The sequence below is a fragment of the Ranitomeya variabilis genome, chromosome 3, assembly GCF_051348905.1.
Source record: "Ranitomeya variabilis isolate aRanVar5 chromosome 3, aRanVar5.hap1, whole genome shotgun sequence".
NCBI lineage: Eukaryota > Metazoa > Chordata > Amphibia > Anura > Dendrobatidae > Ranitomeya > Ranitomeya variabilis.
Genome location: NC_135234.1, coordinates 445,984,406 through 446,003,775, shown reverse-complemented (window position 1 = coordinate 446,003,775; position 19,370 = coordinate 445,984,406). Strand labels below are relative to the sequence as shown.

Below are 19,370 nucleotides of genomic sequence, written 5' to 3'. Positions count from 1 at the left end.
ACAATGTTAAAGTGACTGCCTATAGGCATCGACAAAGAGATTTACATGTTTATTTTAAAAAGCAAGACAATCTCGTTTTCTGCACCAGTGTTGATGGTTTAATGTCCGCTATGAATGTTCAGTACAACCCACTAGATTGGAGACTTTTCATCGACGGTTCAAAGGTTAGTTTAAAAGCTGTACTATTGCACAATGGAAATGTTCTTCCTTCCGTTCCTGTAGGCCATGCTGTTTGCATGAAAGAAACCTACAACAATATGAAACTGCTTCTGGACGCAATAAAATACAGTGACCACCAATGGCAGATCTGTGCAGACTTGAAAGTGGTTGCAATATTGTTAGGCATGCAGTTGGGATACACAAAATATTGCTGTTTCCTATGTGAGTGGGACAGCCATGCTAGATCTTCTCACTACAATATAAAAGTGTGGCCTACAAGGGACAAAATGTGTCCTGGAATTAAGAATGTTCAACACTGTCCACTTGTTGAACACAGTAAAATCATTCTGCCGGCGCTACACATTAAACTTGGTCTTATGAAAAATTTTGTTAAGGGAATGAACCAAGAAGGAAATGCTTTTAAGTACCTCAGAGGGAAGTTTCCACAACTCAGTGATGCTAAAGTGAAAGAAGGTGTCTTCATTGGTCCTCAAATTCGTGACCTACTTAGGGATGGAAATTTTGACGAGATCCTACAAGGCAATGAGAAGGCGGCATGGCAAGCCTTCAGAGATGTTGTACGTGGCTTCTTGGGAAACAGACGAGTTGATAACTATGTTGATATTGTGAATAACCTTCTTACGAAGTATCATAAATTAGGCTGCAACATGTCATTAAAAATACACTTTCTGGACTCTCATCTGGATTTCTTCCCGGACAATTGTGGTGCAGTAAGCGATGAGCATGGTGAGCGATTCCACCAAGATATTTTAAATATGGAACAAAGATATCAGGGCAAGTGGAATGCTTCCATGCTTGCAGACTACTGTTGGACATTAATCAGAGATGTACCAGAAGAAAACTTCAATAGACAAGCAAAAAGAAAGCGTTCTCGTGAATAGGTCTTGTCTGAACTGTTGTGTTCAGTTAATGTATTGTGTTCTTGCTATTGTAATCATATTTTAAACAATATTTCAAGTTTGAACATGACATTTGTGTGCAATTTATACTCTTGTAATGAATGCTTCTCGCTACCTACAGCACATACATCCATGGCGTGTATCTAAAAAACGAGAGCTAATTAAACAATTCTGTGGGTATATTTGAGTTTCTCGACCCAAAATTAGTAATATTTGCCTATTTTCATCAAAGAAACATAAAAAAAGTTGTTTTTTGTTGGCCTGTGTTATCAATCTAAGGAAGGGTTATAAGGCAATTATTCAAACTATTTGGAGTCTATAACTCTACAATGAGAATTTTTGCTTAAAAAGTGGAAACACAATCAAGACAGTTGACAATCTTCCCAGGAACGGACATCCCAAATTCACCCAATCTTCATGACAAGAAATGCAAAAAATCCAAGCGTTATAGCTAAGACTCTACAGGCCTTAATTAAATGTTCAAAGTTCATGACCGTACAATATGAAGTAGACTGAACAAGTATGGCTTGATTGGAAGGGTGTAGGATAGAGCCTCTTCCTTCTAACTAAAAAAAAAAAAAATTGGCAGCATGGAAAAGTTTGCAAGGTTGTATCTGAACAAACCACAAGACTTCCAGAACAATGTCCTTTGGTAAGACTAGACCAAAGTGTGGATGTTTGGCGAAAACCAAAACACCTCATACCAACTGTCAAGCACAGAGGTGATGATTTGGGCTGGTTTTACAGTTACAGGACATAGGATCCATGAAGTCATTAAGTCAACTATGAACGCCTCTGTAAACCTAAATATTCAAGAGTCATATGGTAGGCCATCCATCCAAAAGCAAAAAGCTAGGCCAAAAAATGGTCATGCAACAAAACAATGATCCAAAACATATCAGAAAATCTATATAAGAATAGCTGGAAAACAAAAGAATCAAGATGCTTCAATGGTCTAGTCAAAGTGCAGACCTCAACCAAACCAAATTAAAATACTATGGTGGAACATGAGAGCTGTGCGTAAATAGAAGCCTAAAAAGTTGTAAAATGTGCCAAAATTCCTCCAGAACAATGTGAAAAAACATATAGTCATACAGAAAACTATTACTTCAAGTTATTGCTGCTAACTGTGGTTCACAAGCTATTGATTCAAGGGGTGTACTTAATTTTTCACAAACTGCTTCTGCATTTCTGTTTCATTTTGTTAAATAAAAACAGTGTAATTTGTCATGTGCACTTCATCTGAAGTTGTATTCACTTACGATAATTTTAGACCTTATAGGGAACAGCTGTTCTTCATTATGATGTTATACATAACCAAAGAATTCAGCAGGTTCTGCTCTTTATTAAAGCGAATCTGTCACCAGGTTTGACCAATATTAGATGTATATCTACCCCCAACATGACCTGAAAGACCAGAAAAAAGGAGATGTTTGTGTACTCACCGTAAAATCCTTTTCTCTGAGCCAATCATTGGGGGACACAGAACCATGGGTGTTATGCTGCTGCCAATAGGAGGACACTAAGTAAACAAAGAAAGAATAGCTCCTCCCCTGCAGTATACACCCTCCTGCTGGCTCTCAGTGAACCAGTTCGGTAACAAAGCAGTAGGAGCTTAATATTTAACAAGGATGAACTATGTCAAAAACCAAGTTAAGTCAACAAAAACCAAAGCCAATATGCTAACAGGGTGGGTGCTGTCCCCCCCAATGATTGGCTCGGAGAAAAGGATTTTACAGTGAGTACACAAAAATCTCCTTTTCTCCTACGCCTCATTGGGGGACACAGGACCATGGGACGTCTGTCGTCACAACCAGCCAGTGTACTGGAAGAAAAGACTTCCCTTGATTCAGGGAGGATTTCAATGTCCACCACCTGAGAGACTGACTCGCTGGGGAAGGAGGAACCAACGGTCTAGGGAGAACGGGTTCCTGTCCCAAACAGCCAGGAGGGCATGCTGTAGAGGACAGAGGTGTAGTTGGACAAATGGAACCGCCTCCATAGCTGCTACCATCCTGCCGTGGACTCTCATACTGAAGCGCAGAGAGTGAGAGCGAGGCTGAGAGAGCTTCTGAGCTTCTCGCTGTAAGACAGATCTTTTCCGGGGGAAGAAGAACCAACCCCCGGGACGAGTCGAGTATCATTCCTAGAAAGGAAATTCGCTGAGCCGGTACTGGGGAAGATTTTTTTGAAGTTTATCTTCCAACCCAGGCGAGAAAGGGTATCTATTGTGATGGCCACGGCTTCCTTGCAGGAGCGGAAAGAGGGGCCTTTGATGAGGATATCATCTAAATACGGGAGCGCCATCCCTCCTCGGGTGTGGAGTATGGCCACGGCAGCCGCCATGACCTTGGTGAATACCCTGGGAGAGGTGGCGAGGCCGAAGGGCAGAGCAACGAATTGGAAGTGATCTTCCTGAACTGCGAAGAAACCTTTGGTGATTAGGTAAAATAGGAATGTGGAGGCATGCGTCCTGGATGTCTATAGACGCCAGGAACTCGCCTTTTTCTATGGAGGCGATGACAGAACAAAGCGATTCCATCCGGAACCGTCGTACCCTGACGAACCTGTTCAGCAGTTTTAGGTCCAGTATGGGCCGTACTGTACCGTCCTTCTTTGGAACAATGAAGAGGTTTGAATAAAATCCTTGAAACCTTTCGCTTTGAGGGACTGGAATAATGACTCCGTCTTTACTCAGAGAGCTTATAGCTTTGAAGAACTCTGATGCTTTTGCCCTGGGAGGAGAAGACAGGAAAAAACGGTTTGGAGGATGAGATAACAGATCTATCTTGTATCCGGAGGACACTAGATCGCGGACCCACTCGTCGTGAACGACCGAGAGCCACGCGGCACTGAAGGAAAGCATGCGGCCGCCTACTTTGAGGGTGTCCCCCGGATACCGCAGGGAGTCATTGTGTGGAAGGTCTGCCCGTTCTGGCACCTCTGGATCCCGGCTGCCTTGGCCTGCCTCTCCATGAAGGGGAAGGCTTAAAAGAGGCCTGTGAACCTCTGTCTCCACGTTGTGCCCGGCCGGAACCGGGAGATGTGGAAGTTGGGGACCAGTTTCAGTTGTAACGAAAAAAAAAAAAAAAAAAAAAAAATCGGGAACGAGCCTGTGGTTGCAGGTTCCGAAAGGGCCGAGATGGTCTCTGTTGTGGAAGAAATTTACTCTTCCCTCCAGTGGCGTCAGAAATTAACTGGTTGAGCTTTTCGCCAAAAAGGCGACCGCTCTGATATGGGAGAGAAGTCAATGACTTTTTGGAAGTAGAATCCGCACGCCAGTCCCTGAGCCATAAGGACCTCCGGATGGTGATGGCATTTGCTGCTGCTTGAGAAGCGCAGTCAGCGGCATCCAGGGACGCGGTCACTACAAAATCTCCAGCTCTGGCTATCTGAGTAGCGAGGTCTCGGGGGGAAGATTGGTATCCAGTACTGCTGTAGAAAAGACCTCAGCCCAGTGGGTCATAGCCTTAGCCACCCAAGTAGTGGCAAAAGATGGAAAGAGTGCGGCCGCTGAGGCTTCAAAGGCTGAACGCGCCATATTGTCGATCTGACGATCGGTTGGATTTTTGATAGAGGCGCCCTCCGAGGAGGATAAAACAGATTTGGTAGCCAGGAGCGATACCGGGGGATCTACTGGGGGAGATTATGACCAATCTTTTTTTAGATCCTGGGCAAAGGGATATTTGGACTCCATGGGCTTCTGCCCTGTGAATCGTTTATCTCGACGGATCCTGTGAGATTCAACAATTTGCTTAAACTCGGGATGAGTGGCAGACACTTTGAGCTCGTTTAGTCCTCGTAAAGGACACGGCATGATCGGTTTTAGATAAGGGTTCCTCCTCAAGTCTCAAAGCCTTATTCACTGACTCAATTAGAGAGTCAAGAGTCTCCTAATTGTGATGAAATTCCTGATCTAGGGACGTATCAGAATCGTCCTCTGAAACAGGTTCTCTACTAGCCCCAATGGAAGGGGAGCGAGAAATGGAGCTCTCAGAACCCGAAAACCGTTGATGGTCTGGGGATATGGCATGAGTCCTTTTCCTGGAAGAGTGAGAACCCCTTGGCAAGGTACGACCCCTGGAGTATGAGGGGTTCTGACCATCGGATGCCTCGTCCATATTAGTGCCCTGGTTAGAGGAAGGGTCTCGGAACGAGTCTAACGCTTTTGCCAGGGATGCCATAGACCAGGTAAGGGAGGTAGCCCACTCAGGGGGACTAGGCTCACTGGGTTCAGTATCAGCAACAGGTGGTTCTTGAGCCATCACCGGTTCACAAGCTGTGCATAATGCAGTATTGTGACCCCGGGGTAATGATACCTTACAAGAGGTACATGCAGCGAAAAATACAGTGTGGGTTTTCCCAGACTTTTTGTGAAGCTTTGGTTGACACATAGTAAAGCCTGGAGGAAAGCGTTTACTAGCAGGGGAAGGGTTAAGCTATGTGTCTGCAGCTTACCCAGGTCCTGTGTCTTGAGTCCCCAGGGCAGGTCCGCAGTGTAGGCAGAGAAAAACGCTAGTCCTGAGGGCTGTGATAGGAAATGCTGGAGCAGTGCTGCAGCATCAGGGCTGTGGGTGTCCCAAGATGGCCACCGAGATCACGAAGTGGGAGCTCATCACAGAGAATGAGAAGCGCCAGAAAAAGTGGGCAGGGTTAACTGCCGGTGGGCATGGCCAAACTCCGGCCTGTATTGAGGCAAATTTTTTTTTTTCTGCAGTTGCGGCAACCGCTATTAGCGCCATCATTAGCTGCACTCCTTCTTGGGGTTGCCACACCAAGGACCACCCACAGACACAGGCTTAAGGTGCGGACCTTCCATACCCTGGGGACCCCCCAGCACCTCGGCCCCCGCAGTGTACTCACGGTAGATGCGGTGGGCCGCTGCTCAATCCACCGTCGCCATAGTCAGGGAGGGGGTGGAGAGCTTCTGCCGCCATGCGTCATCCGCTATATCAGTGGTGATGCAGAGTGGGGCTGCACGGACGCCATATATATCATGTCCGGCTATGCACCTGGTTCCAGGAGAGGTAGTTGGAGGGCTACTCCATGTGGTCGCCTGCTATGGAGGGGGGAGATCGGAACGCGAAGGAACCGTCGCCCGTAATGTGAGCTCAGGGCTGGCATCCAATGTTGCAGGAAAGGATACGGGAGGAACGCTCCACGTACTTGCCTGTTGATGGTTCGGGGGAGATCAGAACCTAGAAAGGATCCGTCGCCGCTCCGTTAAAGGAAAAAATAGAACGAAAAATCAAAAATTAAAATAAAAACGGTGGGGTCTGAAACATACCCAAGTGCCTCCTACAGACACTAAGCAAGAACTGGTTCACTGAGAGCCAGTAGGAGGGTGTATACTGCAGGGGAGGAGCTATTCTTTCTGCGTTTACTTAGTGTCCTCCTAGTGGCAGCAGCATAACACCCATGGTCCTGTGTCCCTCAATGAGGCGCAGGAGAAAGACCTTTTTTTTTTTTATACCTATAGGGCGGTCCGATCTGAGGGGTGTCACTGGTCTTGGTCCGGCGCCTCCCTTCTTACAATGCAGTCATCCTTCTCGCTTTGTGTGGATGACGAGTCCCTACGTCACCCACACAATCTCCCTGGCATCGTGCTCTTGCGCAGGCGTATTTCTTGCCCTGATGCAGGGCAGAGTAAAATACTTCAGAGCGTAGGTGCCGAGAAAGGCGAAGGAACCCCGAAGCCTGCGCAGTACTTTACTCTGCAATAGTCAGGGCAGAGAAGCAGGAGCGCGATGCCGGGGAGACTGGGTGGATGACATAGGGTCACGTCAAACACACGAAGCAAAAAAAGAGGACGGCATCGCAAGAAGAATTGAGGCGCCGGACCAAGATCACCAACACCTCTCGGACTGTCCTGTAGGTGAGTATAATAACAGCTTTTTTTCTTATCTTGCAGGTCGTGTTGGGGCGGATATACAGCATTAAACAATGCAGTATATCAGTCTTGTAAGGAGGTGGCTGTATCTCATATTGGTCAAACCTGGTGAGATTATATATATATATATATATATATATATATATATATATATACACACACACACACATTTTTTATCTATTTTTTTCATTTTTCATATACATATGTGTATGTAAAAGTTTTGTGCTGGTGTGGAAAAAATGCTGCAAAGTAAGAATGAGGTGTTAATAGTTTATTTTTAGCAATTAACAAAAAGCAAAGTGAATGAACAAATGAGCAAACTAAATCAAATCAAAATATGGCATGACCACCCTTTTGTCTTCAAAACACGATAAATTGTTGTAGGTACACTTGCAAAGATTTTGAAGGATCTCGGCAGAGAGGTTGTTCCATACATCTTGGAGAACTAACCACAGATCTTTTGTGGATGAAGGCTTGCACAAATCTTTGTGTATCTTCAGGTATTACCAGACAGACTTGGAGTTGAGAGCAGGGCTCTGTGGGGCTATTTTATCCCTTCCAGGCCTCCTTTGAGTGACTGCTCCCTCTGCACACACTGCAAGCAGGCTGTCACTGAAAGTGCGATATTAGTGATGCTACCAGTATACTTATCGCTGCCGTAATCACTCTCCGGCACCACCAAGGGCGACTGAAAGAGCCGTTACAGTGATTACACGATGATTAAAGCTTCATTTCTCTGTGTAACTGCACTTAAAGTCAGCTGGCTATACAGGATTTTAATATTATGTCTGCAGATTAATCCAATACATGAAGATGAATAGCATTTGGTGACATCAGGTTCCATTTAAGAACCATCTTCAAATTCAGCATAAAGAACAAGGAGTCCTGAAAGTGATGATATGGCTCCCACAGAGCCCTGATCTCAATATCATTGAGTCAGTCTGGGATTACAGGAAGAGAAAGAAGGATTTGCAGAAGCCCACATCCACAAAAGTATAAATAGACTACCAGCGCACTACCAATATAAATAAATATATACGGGGTGCAAACAGAAGCGGTAAAAAACCATGAAGAGGAAAAAAAAGGAAAACAGAGCCGCTTCATGTGATTGCACACCACACAATATAGATAAATAACAAGGTAAACTTTTATTGACACATCAGATAAAAACAGTTAAAACATCCACAAAAGGTCTCTGGCTAGTTCTCCAGGATGTTTCGAACAACCTCCCTGCTGAATTTCATGAAAAACCTGTGTGCAACTGTACTGAGAAGCGATGCTTTGATGCAGTTTTGAAGATAAAGGGTAGTCACACCAAATATTGATTTTACATTTTTTTTTTGATCATTCACTTCGCATTTTATTGGTTGATAAAAACTATTAAACCTTCTATTTCTGAAAGCATTGTTAATTTGCAGCAGTTTTTCCACAGTTATTCAAAACTATAGTGCAGTACTGTATTATATATACACACACATACGGAAACACAAATATACATGCTATATACATAAATGTTACAGGCTCCCACTTACAAGATGACAACTCACCACAATTGTGAGTTTAAGATAAGGAGGTAAATTTTCCGGTCACTAGTATTAAACCACTGTACTGTATTCTAATACTACAAACACTATTAATATTCAAGTAGACAACACTTCTGAAGGACAAATATTTATAGAAGACCCGTCATTAGATTTTTTCCATTTAAAGGGAACCTGTCGTGTCATTTTTTAGCATTTTTTAGCATGTAAACTGTCCCCAGTGTGTTGTTAGTGATGCAATTTTTTTTTTTTTCATTATTAAAAACGGCTGTCTAATCTGCAAAAAGCACTTTATATAGTTATATATACCAGCTTATTTGGTCATAGGGGTGTGCTTCATTTTATTCAGTCACAGTTGGCACCACGCACAAAACTTGAATGATGTTCCCAGGGGTTTGTGAAGTCGTCACTCAAATCTGCTTTGTGCTTACACAGTGCATCGTAGAGCCGCATGCGCTGCTCCCCGATCAACACTGTGCAAGCGCGGGATTTTTTCTAACCAGATTTGAGTGATGTCGGCGCAACCTCAGAAACATCATTCAAGCTGCTTGGGCAGCGCCAACCTTGACTGAATAAAATGAAGCATACCCCTATGACTACAAGAGTAGGAATGACATAACTATATAAAGTTCTTTTTGCATATGTTTAGACCGTCTATTTTAATTTTTAAAAAAAGTGTTAGTGATGAACATTGCACCACTAACAACGCACTGGGAACAGTTTACATGCTAAAAAGGACATGACATGTTCCCTTTAAATTGAGGACCTCGTCTAATTGCTGTTTTTTTTCTGTGCCCTCTGTTACGAAGTTATGAGCCCGGTAATTATGATGCAAATTGTCTGTTCAGCCAATTGGGTATAAACCACAGACCTTCTGAGCAGGCATTTACGTTTTCCCTTCTGTGAAGCTGGCTAATCAAAACACAGCCACACCATTTCAAGAAATCCCATGCCCACTATGGGTTTAGAGACGCCCACTGCTCACTTGCGGAGATGGACATGCGGCATGCCTTTCCAGAAATTGTACCCATACAATGTATTGGACGCAGTGAATCCGCACAGTTCAGTGGTCACATGCGGATTCACCTGGGTTCAATAACCGGCAGCACTTTGGACACAGTGAACATGCGTGCATTCTAAGCGCTACCAGTTGCTGATCGTCTGCACATACCCTAAAGCTTCTTCAACCTAGCAGAAACAGGTTAGGTTTCTGGCTGTCAGCCACATGTTTTAGAGCAGCAGTAATGTGGAGCAGAAAACATTGTCACTATATGGAGGTATCACTTCTTCATAATACACAAGGAATTTTAAGACAAAATTAATAATATTAAGTAAGATACCTCAATACATCCTTGCTCCTGCAGGTTTGCTTTTGTTTCCATGTACACCTGATTACTAAATACAGATTTCCACAATGGAGAGTTAACAACTGAAGTTATCTTTGCAGATGGAAAATCTGCAACAGGTCCCAATTCTATAAAAGAAATATAAGCAATTAAAAATACATATTTACTCACTTATACTGAGCACTATATATACATATATATGTGCATATACACACACAAATATACATACAGCGGCATGTACGTTTCGGCACCCCTGATCAAAAATTATTGCTATTGTGCACAATTAAGCAAGTTGAAGATGAAATGACCTCTAAAAGGCCTAAAGTTAAAGATGACACATTTTCTTTGTATTTTAGGGAAAAAAAGTATATACCGTATATACTCGAGTATAAGCCGAGAATTTCAGCCCATTTTTTTAGGCTGAAATTACCCCTCTCAGCTTATACTCGAGTCATTCCCAGGGGTCGGCTGGGGAGGGGGAGCGGCAGCTGTCTAATCATACTCTTATACATCTTATGGGGCCATAATCAGCATTTGTGCAGCATTGTACGGGGCAAATGTCTGTATGGAGCAACCTATGGGGCCATATTCAACATTTGTGCAGCATCATATGGGGCATATTTTAATATGGAGCATCTTATGGGGCCCATCATAAATTGTATGGAGCATTATATGGGGCATATTTTGTATGAAGCATCTTATGGGGTCATCATGAATTGTATGGAGCATTATATGGTGTTCCTGATTCAATATGGATATTCAAAAACACTTAACCTACTGATGTCTCAATTCATTTTACTTTTATTGGTATCTAGTTTTACTTTTGACATTTACCGGTAGCTGCTGAATTTTCCATTTTATACTCGAGTCAATTAGTTTTCCCAATTAGGGGTCTCGGTTTATACTCGGGTTTGCTTATACTCGAGTATATACGGTAGTCATTTTTTAAATTTTAACCCCTTAGTGACCGAGCCAATTTTTAAAATTCTGACCACTGTCACATTATGTTGTTATAGCTCTGGAACACTTTCATCCTACTGATTCGGAAATTGTTTTTTGTAACATATCGTACTTCATGTTAGTGGTAAAAAATTTTCGATATGACTTACGTTTATTTATGAAATAACTAATAATCTTCTTAATCTTTATTTTTTTTATATAGCGCTAACATTCTGCAGCGCTTTACAGTTTTGCACACATCATCATCACTGTCCCCGATGGGGTTCACAATCTAAATTCCCTATCAGTATATCTTTGGGGGTGGGAGGAAACCGAAGTACCCGGAGGAAACCCACACAAGCAAGGGGAGAAAATACAAACTCCTTGCACATGTTGTCCAAGGTGGGATTAGAACCCAGGACCCCAGCGCTTCAAGGCTGCAGTGCTAACGACTGAGCCACCGTGCTGCCCATATAAACGGAAATTTGGCAAAAATTTTGAAAATTTTGCAATTTTCAAACTTTAAATTTTTGTGCCCTTAAATCAGAGAGTTGTGTCACACAAAATAGTTAATAAATAACATTCCCTACATGTCAACTTTACATCAGCACAATTTTGGAAAAAAATTTTTGTTAGGACGTTATAAGGCTTAAAATTTGACCAGCAATTTCTCATTTTTCCAACAAAATTTCCAAAACAATTTTTGAAGTTTATTAACCCTTCGGGAGCTTCGAGAGAACTAAAGCAATGTGAAAGGAAAAAATGAAAAATTTAACTTTTTTCACAAAAAAAAAAAAAATATTTATTTTCACAGTGGTATCCGGAGAAAATGGACCACAAAATTTGCTGTGCAATTTCTCCTGAGTACACCGATACCTTTTATGTGGGGGAAAGTCACTGTTTGGGCGCATGGCAGGGCTCAGAAGGGAGGGAGCACTGCTTGACTTTTTGAACACAAAATTGGCTGGAATCAATGGCCATGTCACGTCTGGAGACCTCCTGATGTACCTAAACAGTGAAACCCCCCATTCTAACTTCAACCCTAACACAGCCCTAACACAGCCCTAACCCCATCCCTAACATACCCCTAACCCTAACCCCACAACTCTAACCGCAACACCACAATCCTAGCCCCAACACTAACCCTAGCCCCAACCCTAACCCTAACGGAAAAACGGAAATAAACACTTTTTTAATTTTAGGACTTTTACCTAAGGGGGTGGATAAAGGAAGGTTTGATTTATTATCCCAGTAGAAGACGCCGATGGTGCGTGATGTACCGAGGGGGCTCAGGGGACCCCATTTCTCTCTCTGATGTGCTAGATCATATCAGAGGAGAGAGAAATAAATGGAAACCTGACTTTATTTGCAGTTGCCGTTATACCGTGAATAACAGCAATCGCAACAGTAGGGACAGTAAAAAACTACCCAAATCATGTTCTCCGGGGTCTCAGCTAACCACGGTAGCCGAAACCCCGGAGATTTCCGACGCTGGGGGGGCACAATAACTTATTTCTCAGCGCCGTTAAAAGGTTGCACTAAGCAATAAGTACCCTTATCTGCCACCGTTAAAAGGCGTATCAGTGGTCGTTAAGGGGATCAAAATTACAAAAAGGAAATTGGTCAGATGCCAAAGTTTGGACAACCTTGGAGATGTGTGTGCCAAGAATACTTTGACCAAGGTTTCAGGCCTTAATAAGCCCGTTAGGGTAATGGCTTGTTCACCCTCATTGTTTGGAAAGGTCAGGTGATGCAAATTTCCCAGCTTTATAAAAACCTAGCCTCCTATAACCTTGTGCCATAAAACAGCAGTGATAGGTTCTTCTCAGCAACTGCCTAGCACTCTGAAAATGAAAATGGAGGCCCACAAAGCAGAAGGCTATAAGAAGATAGCAAAGCATTTCCAAGTTGACCTTTCCTCAATTCGAAATGTAATTAAGAAATGGCAGTTAACAGGAACAGTGGAGGTCAAGATAAGGTCTGGAAGACCAACCAAAATTTCAGTGAGCTGCTCGTAGGATTGCTAGAGAGGCAAATCAGGACCTCCGATTGACTGCAAAAGACCTTCAGACAGATTTGGCAGACTATGGAGTTGCGGTACATTGTTCTATTTTTCAGAGACACCTGCACAAATATGGCCTTCATGTGAAAGTTATCAGACGAAAACCTCTCCTGCGTCCTCAGCAGAAAATTCAATGTCAGAAGTATGCAAAAGAACATCTAAACAAGCCTGATGGATTATGAAAACTAGTCCTGTGGTGGACCAATGAGGTTAAAATAAAAAACTCTTTGGCCACAATGATCAAAGATGTGTGGGAAAAAAGGGCACAGAACTTCAGGAATAGAACACCTCGCCAACCATTAAACATGGGGGTGGATCAATTATACTTTGGGATTGTGTTGCAGCCAATAGCACAGGAATATTTCAAGAGTAGAAGGAAGAATGGATTCAATGAAATTAAATCAAATTATTGATGCAAATATAACACCATCTGTCAAAAAAGCTGAATTTGAAAAGAGGATGGCTTCTACCAATGGATAATGATCCTAAACACACTTCAAAATCCACAATAGACTACATCAAAAGGCACAAGCTGAAGGTTTTGCAATGGCCCTCACTGTCCCCTGATCTGATGATCATTGAAAATAAGTGGCTAGACCACAAAATATCAGCGCATGCAAGATGACCCAGGAATCTCACAGAACTGGAAGAATGGATGAAAATCCTTCAAAGCAAGAATTGAAAAACTCTTGGCTGGCTACAAAAAGCACTTGCAAGCTGTGATACTTGCAAAAGGGGGTGCTACTGGGTAACCATTAAACTTTTTCATAGGCCCATTTTCCCTTTTGTAATTTTTAAAATGTAAAAGATTAAAATATACATTCTTTCTCTAAAATACGAAGGAAATGTGTCATCTTTAACTTTAGGCCTTTTAAAGATCATTTAATCTTCAATGTGCTTAACTGCTCACAATAACATCAATTTTGACCAGGGGTGCTTAAACTTTTACATGCCACTGTTTATATAATGCTCAGCATAAATAAGTATGCCCCTTGTGAAATGTATGATTTTAATCAATCTCTCAATGAATACAAGAACAATTTCCAAAATTTTTACAAGACTGATGTGTCATAGAAACTCCCCGATGCCAGCAGCACTCCTGCAGCCCCACATAAGGGCACTGCATGGTTCACTTCACTGTTGGCACTATTCACTTATTAAAATGACTTTAGAAAAATGCATGGAGCCTACAATGAAGCATGGTGGTGGAAGCATGAGTGCAGCTGGTATTGGGAAGGTACATTTCATTTATGTACTGCATTATATTGAAAGAGAAGATGCTACCATTACTCCGTGCACTTGGCAGACGTGAACTTATCCAACAAAACGATGATCCAACACACACATCTGATGTATTTCTGAAGAACAGGGTGAAAGGGAGTCAGTGGCCAAGTATGTCTCCTGAACTATTCCCAACTGAACACATATGGAGAGTTCTGAAGAGACAAGATGATCTTCACTCTCCATCCAGCATCCAGGCTCTAAAAGAGGTTGTTCTTGAAGAATGGATTAAGATAGACCTTGCAATATCCGACCAACTAGTTCATTCCATGCTTATAAGACTTGGTGGTGTTCTTACACATCATGGAAGTCATACAAAATACCAGATGTAGTTTTTGATGTGGGTTGTATTCATAATTCCACTAACGAATTGGAATAAAACTAAAGCTTCTGCAATGAGTTATATTAAATATTAATTAGTGGAACTCAGTCTTCTGAAATATTGGGAAGTTACTCTTGTATTCAGTGAGATATTGATAAAAACCTCACTTTTCAAAAGTGGGTGTACTATGTACATATACACATATAATATAGAAACACATGTTTGCCATGAATGAAAGCTGAAGAATAATTAATTTACTTTGTGTCAGGGCAACTGTTACTGGAGAAAATAATATTTTACAGCAAAAAAAAAAAAAAAAGGCAAACTTTTTCTATATTAGAACAAATGCATATAAATGTATATGTATATATAAAAGTACAGACCAAAAGTTTGGACACACCTTCTCATTTAAAGATTTTTCTGTATTTTCATGACGTTGAAAATTGTACATTCACACTGAAGGCATCAAAACTATGAATTAACACATGTGGAATTATATACTTAACAAAAAAGTGTGAAACAACTGAAAATATGTCTTATAATTCTAGGTTCTTCAAAGTAGCCACCTTTTGCTTTGATGACTGCTTTGCACACTCCTGGCATTCTCTTGATGAGCTTCAAGAGGTAGTCACCGGGAATGGTTTTCACTTCACAGGTGTGTCCTGTCAGGTTTAATAGGTGGGATTTCTTGCCTTATAAATGGGGTTGGGACTATCAGTTGTGTTGTGCAGAAGTCTGGTGGATATACAGCTGATAGTCCTACTGAATAGACTGTTAGAATTTGTATTAAGTCAAGAATAAAGCAGCTAAGTAAAGAAAAACAAGTGGCCATCATTACTTTAAGAAAAGAACTTCAGTCAGTCCGAAAATTTGGGAAAACTTTGAAAGTGTCCCCAAGTTCAGTGGCAAAAACCATCAAGCCCTACAAAGAAACTGGCTCACATGAGGACCGCCCCAGGAAAGGAAGACCAAGGGTCACCTCTGCTTCTGAGGATAAGTTTATCCGAGTCACCAGCCTCAGAAATCGCAGGTTAACAGCAGCTCAGATTAGAGACCAGGTCAATGTCACACAGAGTTTTAGCAGCAGACACGTCTCTACAACAACTGTTAAGAGGAGACTTTGTGCAGCAGGCCTTCATGGTAAAATAGCTGCTAGGAAACCACTGCTAAGGACAGGCAACAAGCAGAAGATACTTGTTTGGGCTAAAGAACACAAGGAATGGACATTAGACCGGTGGAAATCTGTGCTTTGGTCTGAGGAGTCCAAATTTGAGATCTTTGGTTCCAACCACCGTGTCTTTGTGCGACACAGAAAAGGTGAACGGATAGACTTTACATGCCTGGTTCCCACCGTGAAGCATGGAGGAGGAGGTGTGATGGTGTGGGGGTGCTTTGCTGGTGACACTGTTGGGGATTTATTCAAAATTGAAGGCATACTGAACCAGCATGGCTACCACAGCATCTTGCAGAGGCATGCTATTCCATCCGGTTTGCGTTTAGTTGGACCATCATTTATTTTTCAACAGGACAATGACCCCAAACACACCTCCAGGCTGTGTAAGGGCTATTTGACCAAGAAAGGAGAGTGATGGGGTGCTACGCCAGATGACCTGGCCTCCACAGTCACCAGACCTGAACCCAATCGAGATGATTTGGGGTGAGCTGGACCGCAGAGTGAAGGCAAAAGGGCCAACAAGTGCTAAGCATCTCTGGGAACTCCTTCAAGATTGTTGGAAGACCATTCCTAGTGACTACCTCTTGAAGCTCATCAAGAGAATGCCAAGAGTGTGCAAAGCAGTCATCAAAGCAAAAGGTGGCTACTTTGAAGAACCTAGAATATAAGACATAATTTCAGTTGTTTCACACTTTTTTGTTAAGTATATAATTCCACATGTGTTAATTCATAGTTTTGATGCCTTCAGTGTGAATGTACAATTTTCAACGTCATGAAAATACAGAAAAATCTTTAAATGAGAAGGTGTGTCCAAACTTTTGGTCTGTACTGTATATACACAAAAGTTGTAGACAGACATAAGAAGGCTGCTTTTACACAAGACTATTTCAATTAATGACTTAGCACAAGCTACAGCCAGAAACATGGCCAAAATGTGGAAGAGGCATAGATCTTTCCACCATGCTTTTTCTCTGTTGGTTTCATAATTGATTTTGGCTTATAGATATTAACACAAACTATGACTGTTAAAGTGACCTTAGGAACAGGAATTTCTTACCACATGAGGACTTCATCGCCATAGACCGGGAGGCAAGACGGCCCATTAAGCGTGCAACAAGTATCTGTAAATCTGAACTCCAAGACAGGGCAATATCTGGCAGGCCGAATGCAGTCACTGTAAACTTAAAACCCCATTCATTGTTGCTACTGTCCGAAAAGAACAAAAATTGAAGTTGTGGACCAGCCTTGAAAGTTACTTTCTGAAAGAAAAAAAATTACAATACATTACTATAGTATACAATACTCTGTATAAATATTTAGACTATGCTTGAAAATTCTTATAATCCAGCCTTCTAGAAAACCTGTCATTATGACAGAAGGATGAAAATAATAGCTTCAATGCGATGTCCTCATTGCATGAACAAGTTTTATAGTATGCACTAAACATCCGCAAAACAGTTGGTGGGGAAAGAGGGAGTCCTGTGCAGTCACCTGGTGCAGGACATAAACAGGGGTGCTGAAGAGGAAGGGCGTTCTGATGGTGCCTATCGCCACACACTACCAGCTCCTCGTTGTTATATTTCAACAGTACGGCCTTAAGAGTAAGATCAATGTTTCCCCTTAGATTAACTCCTTGATGACCTTGCTCTTTTGTTCTTTCTTCCATTTCATCCCAGAGCAATAACTCTTATTCTTTTTTATTTTTCAAGTGCTTAAAACGGCAAAAAAAAAAAAGAGTCATTCCACAATTTTTTTTTTTATTTACCATGTTCACTAAATGCTAGGCCAGTACAAGTACACAATTACCAAACATGGATAGGTTTTTTTATTATTATTATTTAAGAGGTGAAAAAAACATCCAAAATTTGTAAGAATTTACCTATTTTTCACTTATGTCGCCATTTTCCAAGACCAGTAGCATCGCCATTTTTCAGGATCTGGGGCTGGGTGGTGGTTTAATTTTTGCAACCCGAGCTGATGTTTTTATGCATACCATTTTAGGGTCGATACAAAGCATTTTATTGCAATGTTGAGGTTGCCCCCCCAATTTTTTTTCTCAATACGCCATTTACCGATTTACGCCATTGATACCACTCGTAAATGAGATATTATTGACAGGCGAGCTTTCCTTATACACAAATGGGTAAATTGTTTGAGCAACTGTTCTGCATTTCATCAAGACTTACTTTGACTAGCATGGCTGGGTAGTGCTAAGAGCTGACAGAATATCACCAATAAATTATCTACATGAAGGGGATCTGTGAATAAGCGATTATTAACCATTTCCCCTTGCATTTGCACTTTATCACATACTGCTTTCGCTTGCATTAGTCTTATTACATTGGAACTATTGAGCACGTTATGATATAAATGCATAAGAACTCTTAAGGCGGGAGTCACACTACCAAACAATGTGGCCAAGAGCTATGAGAGAAAACATCTCATAGCACTCGGCCCAGTGTTACCCTATGGGGCAATCCAGGTCAGCGTATTGTTCTCAGGCGTATTCGGCGTGCGTGTAAAATTGTCCGAGACTCGCCAATTCAAGCCTATGGGTAGGAGGAAAAGCTCCATCGCCACACAGGCCATCCGTATAGCGTGTGACAAATACGCATACATTTTCCTGAAGCCAGGAAACTGCATCACCCAAGAACAGGAAGCTTGGAATGCAGATAGTCCTGGCAACCTCTAAAAAAGCCAGGAACATGCCTCAACAATCACTGGGTAAGGCTCCCCAAAACGTTGAGATAAGACCCAATGTAAAAGAACCTGCTCAGTTGCGTTTAAGGTTAGCCTGTCACATGTTCTTCAGAAACCAGGAAAAACATGACACCAGCAGAGCCTCTATTAGAAAGATTTGAGGAGTTAACTTCTTGTAGAGCCAATGTATGGCCTCCTTGATTAGGTTTTTATTCATTTCAAACCATTAAGCCAGTTAATTTAATGCGATGGTACATACGGAAAATCAGTGAGAAATGATAAGCCATACAGATGTCATACAGATAAATGGCTAAGAGATAATCGCATTACACACAGACGACCATACAGAGAACACTCGTGCAACTCTCGGCAGGGAGACTCAGACCGATCTTTTATACGTTTAGTGTGACCCTGGGCTTATATAGGCTATCCCCTTTGAATTGTTCAATGCTAAAAAGAACTAGGGAATAAGCGAGATTAAAAAATTTTCTTTTTTTTACGCTAGTACTTTATCTATGGCACTTATTGACCACAGTACTACTATGTGATTGAATTATTGCTCTTACAATTGATTATATACTGTATTACCGCCCTGTATATGCGCAATTGTCACATATTGGCAATTATTGAAATTTCACTTTTGGGCAATATAGCTACAGTATCTTTATTTAGCTTTAGGCTTTCTAGCCTGCTCATCTCATCTAGCATTTCATCTTCTTGGACCTGAATGTATATTTTAGAATTGTGTTTTTGTATTAATACATATTTTTGATTTTTAACAATCCTTTTCTGGTGATCATGGTTTACTCCAATTTTGCTAGTGTAAATTATGTATAGGAGTATGTCACCTCTCTAGCTTACTGTAGTTACTATGTACGGGGGTTCGAGGGGCACCTTACCATAAGGGAATGCTTCCAGCCCAAGTTATTGTGTTTCTTGTGATCTGTCCTTTTCTTGATAAATTCATTTTGTTCTGTGCTATACATAGCCGTGCTGAAGTATGTGTAAAGCAAAAATAATGTTCTCCGGGGGCGTG

The 19,370-nt window shown here is 41.7% G+C and overlaps 1 protein-coding gene across 1 annotated transcript in view; it reads right to left on the bottom strand.

Annotated features, from left to right (window-relative positions):
* The window catches only part of ZZEF1 (zinc finger ZZ-type and EF-hand domain containing 1), a 289,900-nt gene that overhangs the window by 95,066 nt on the left and 175,464 nt on the right, over positions 1-19,370 (bottom strand). The window contains exons 24-25 of the mRNA XM_077296491.1: positions 16,692-16,893; positions 9,851-9,984 (exon numbers count right to left, since the gene is read on the bottom strand). Of these exons, the coding sequence (XP_077152606.1) occupies positions 9,851-9,984; positions 16,692-16,893 (336 nt within the window). The remainder of the gene's footprint in view (positions 1-9,850; positions 9,985-16,691; positions 16,894-19,370) is intronic.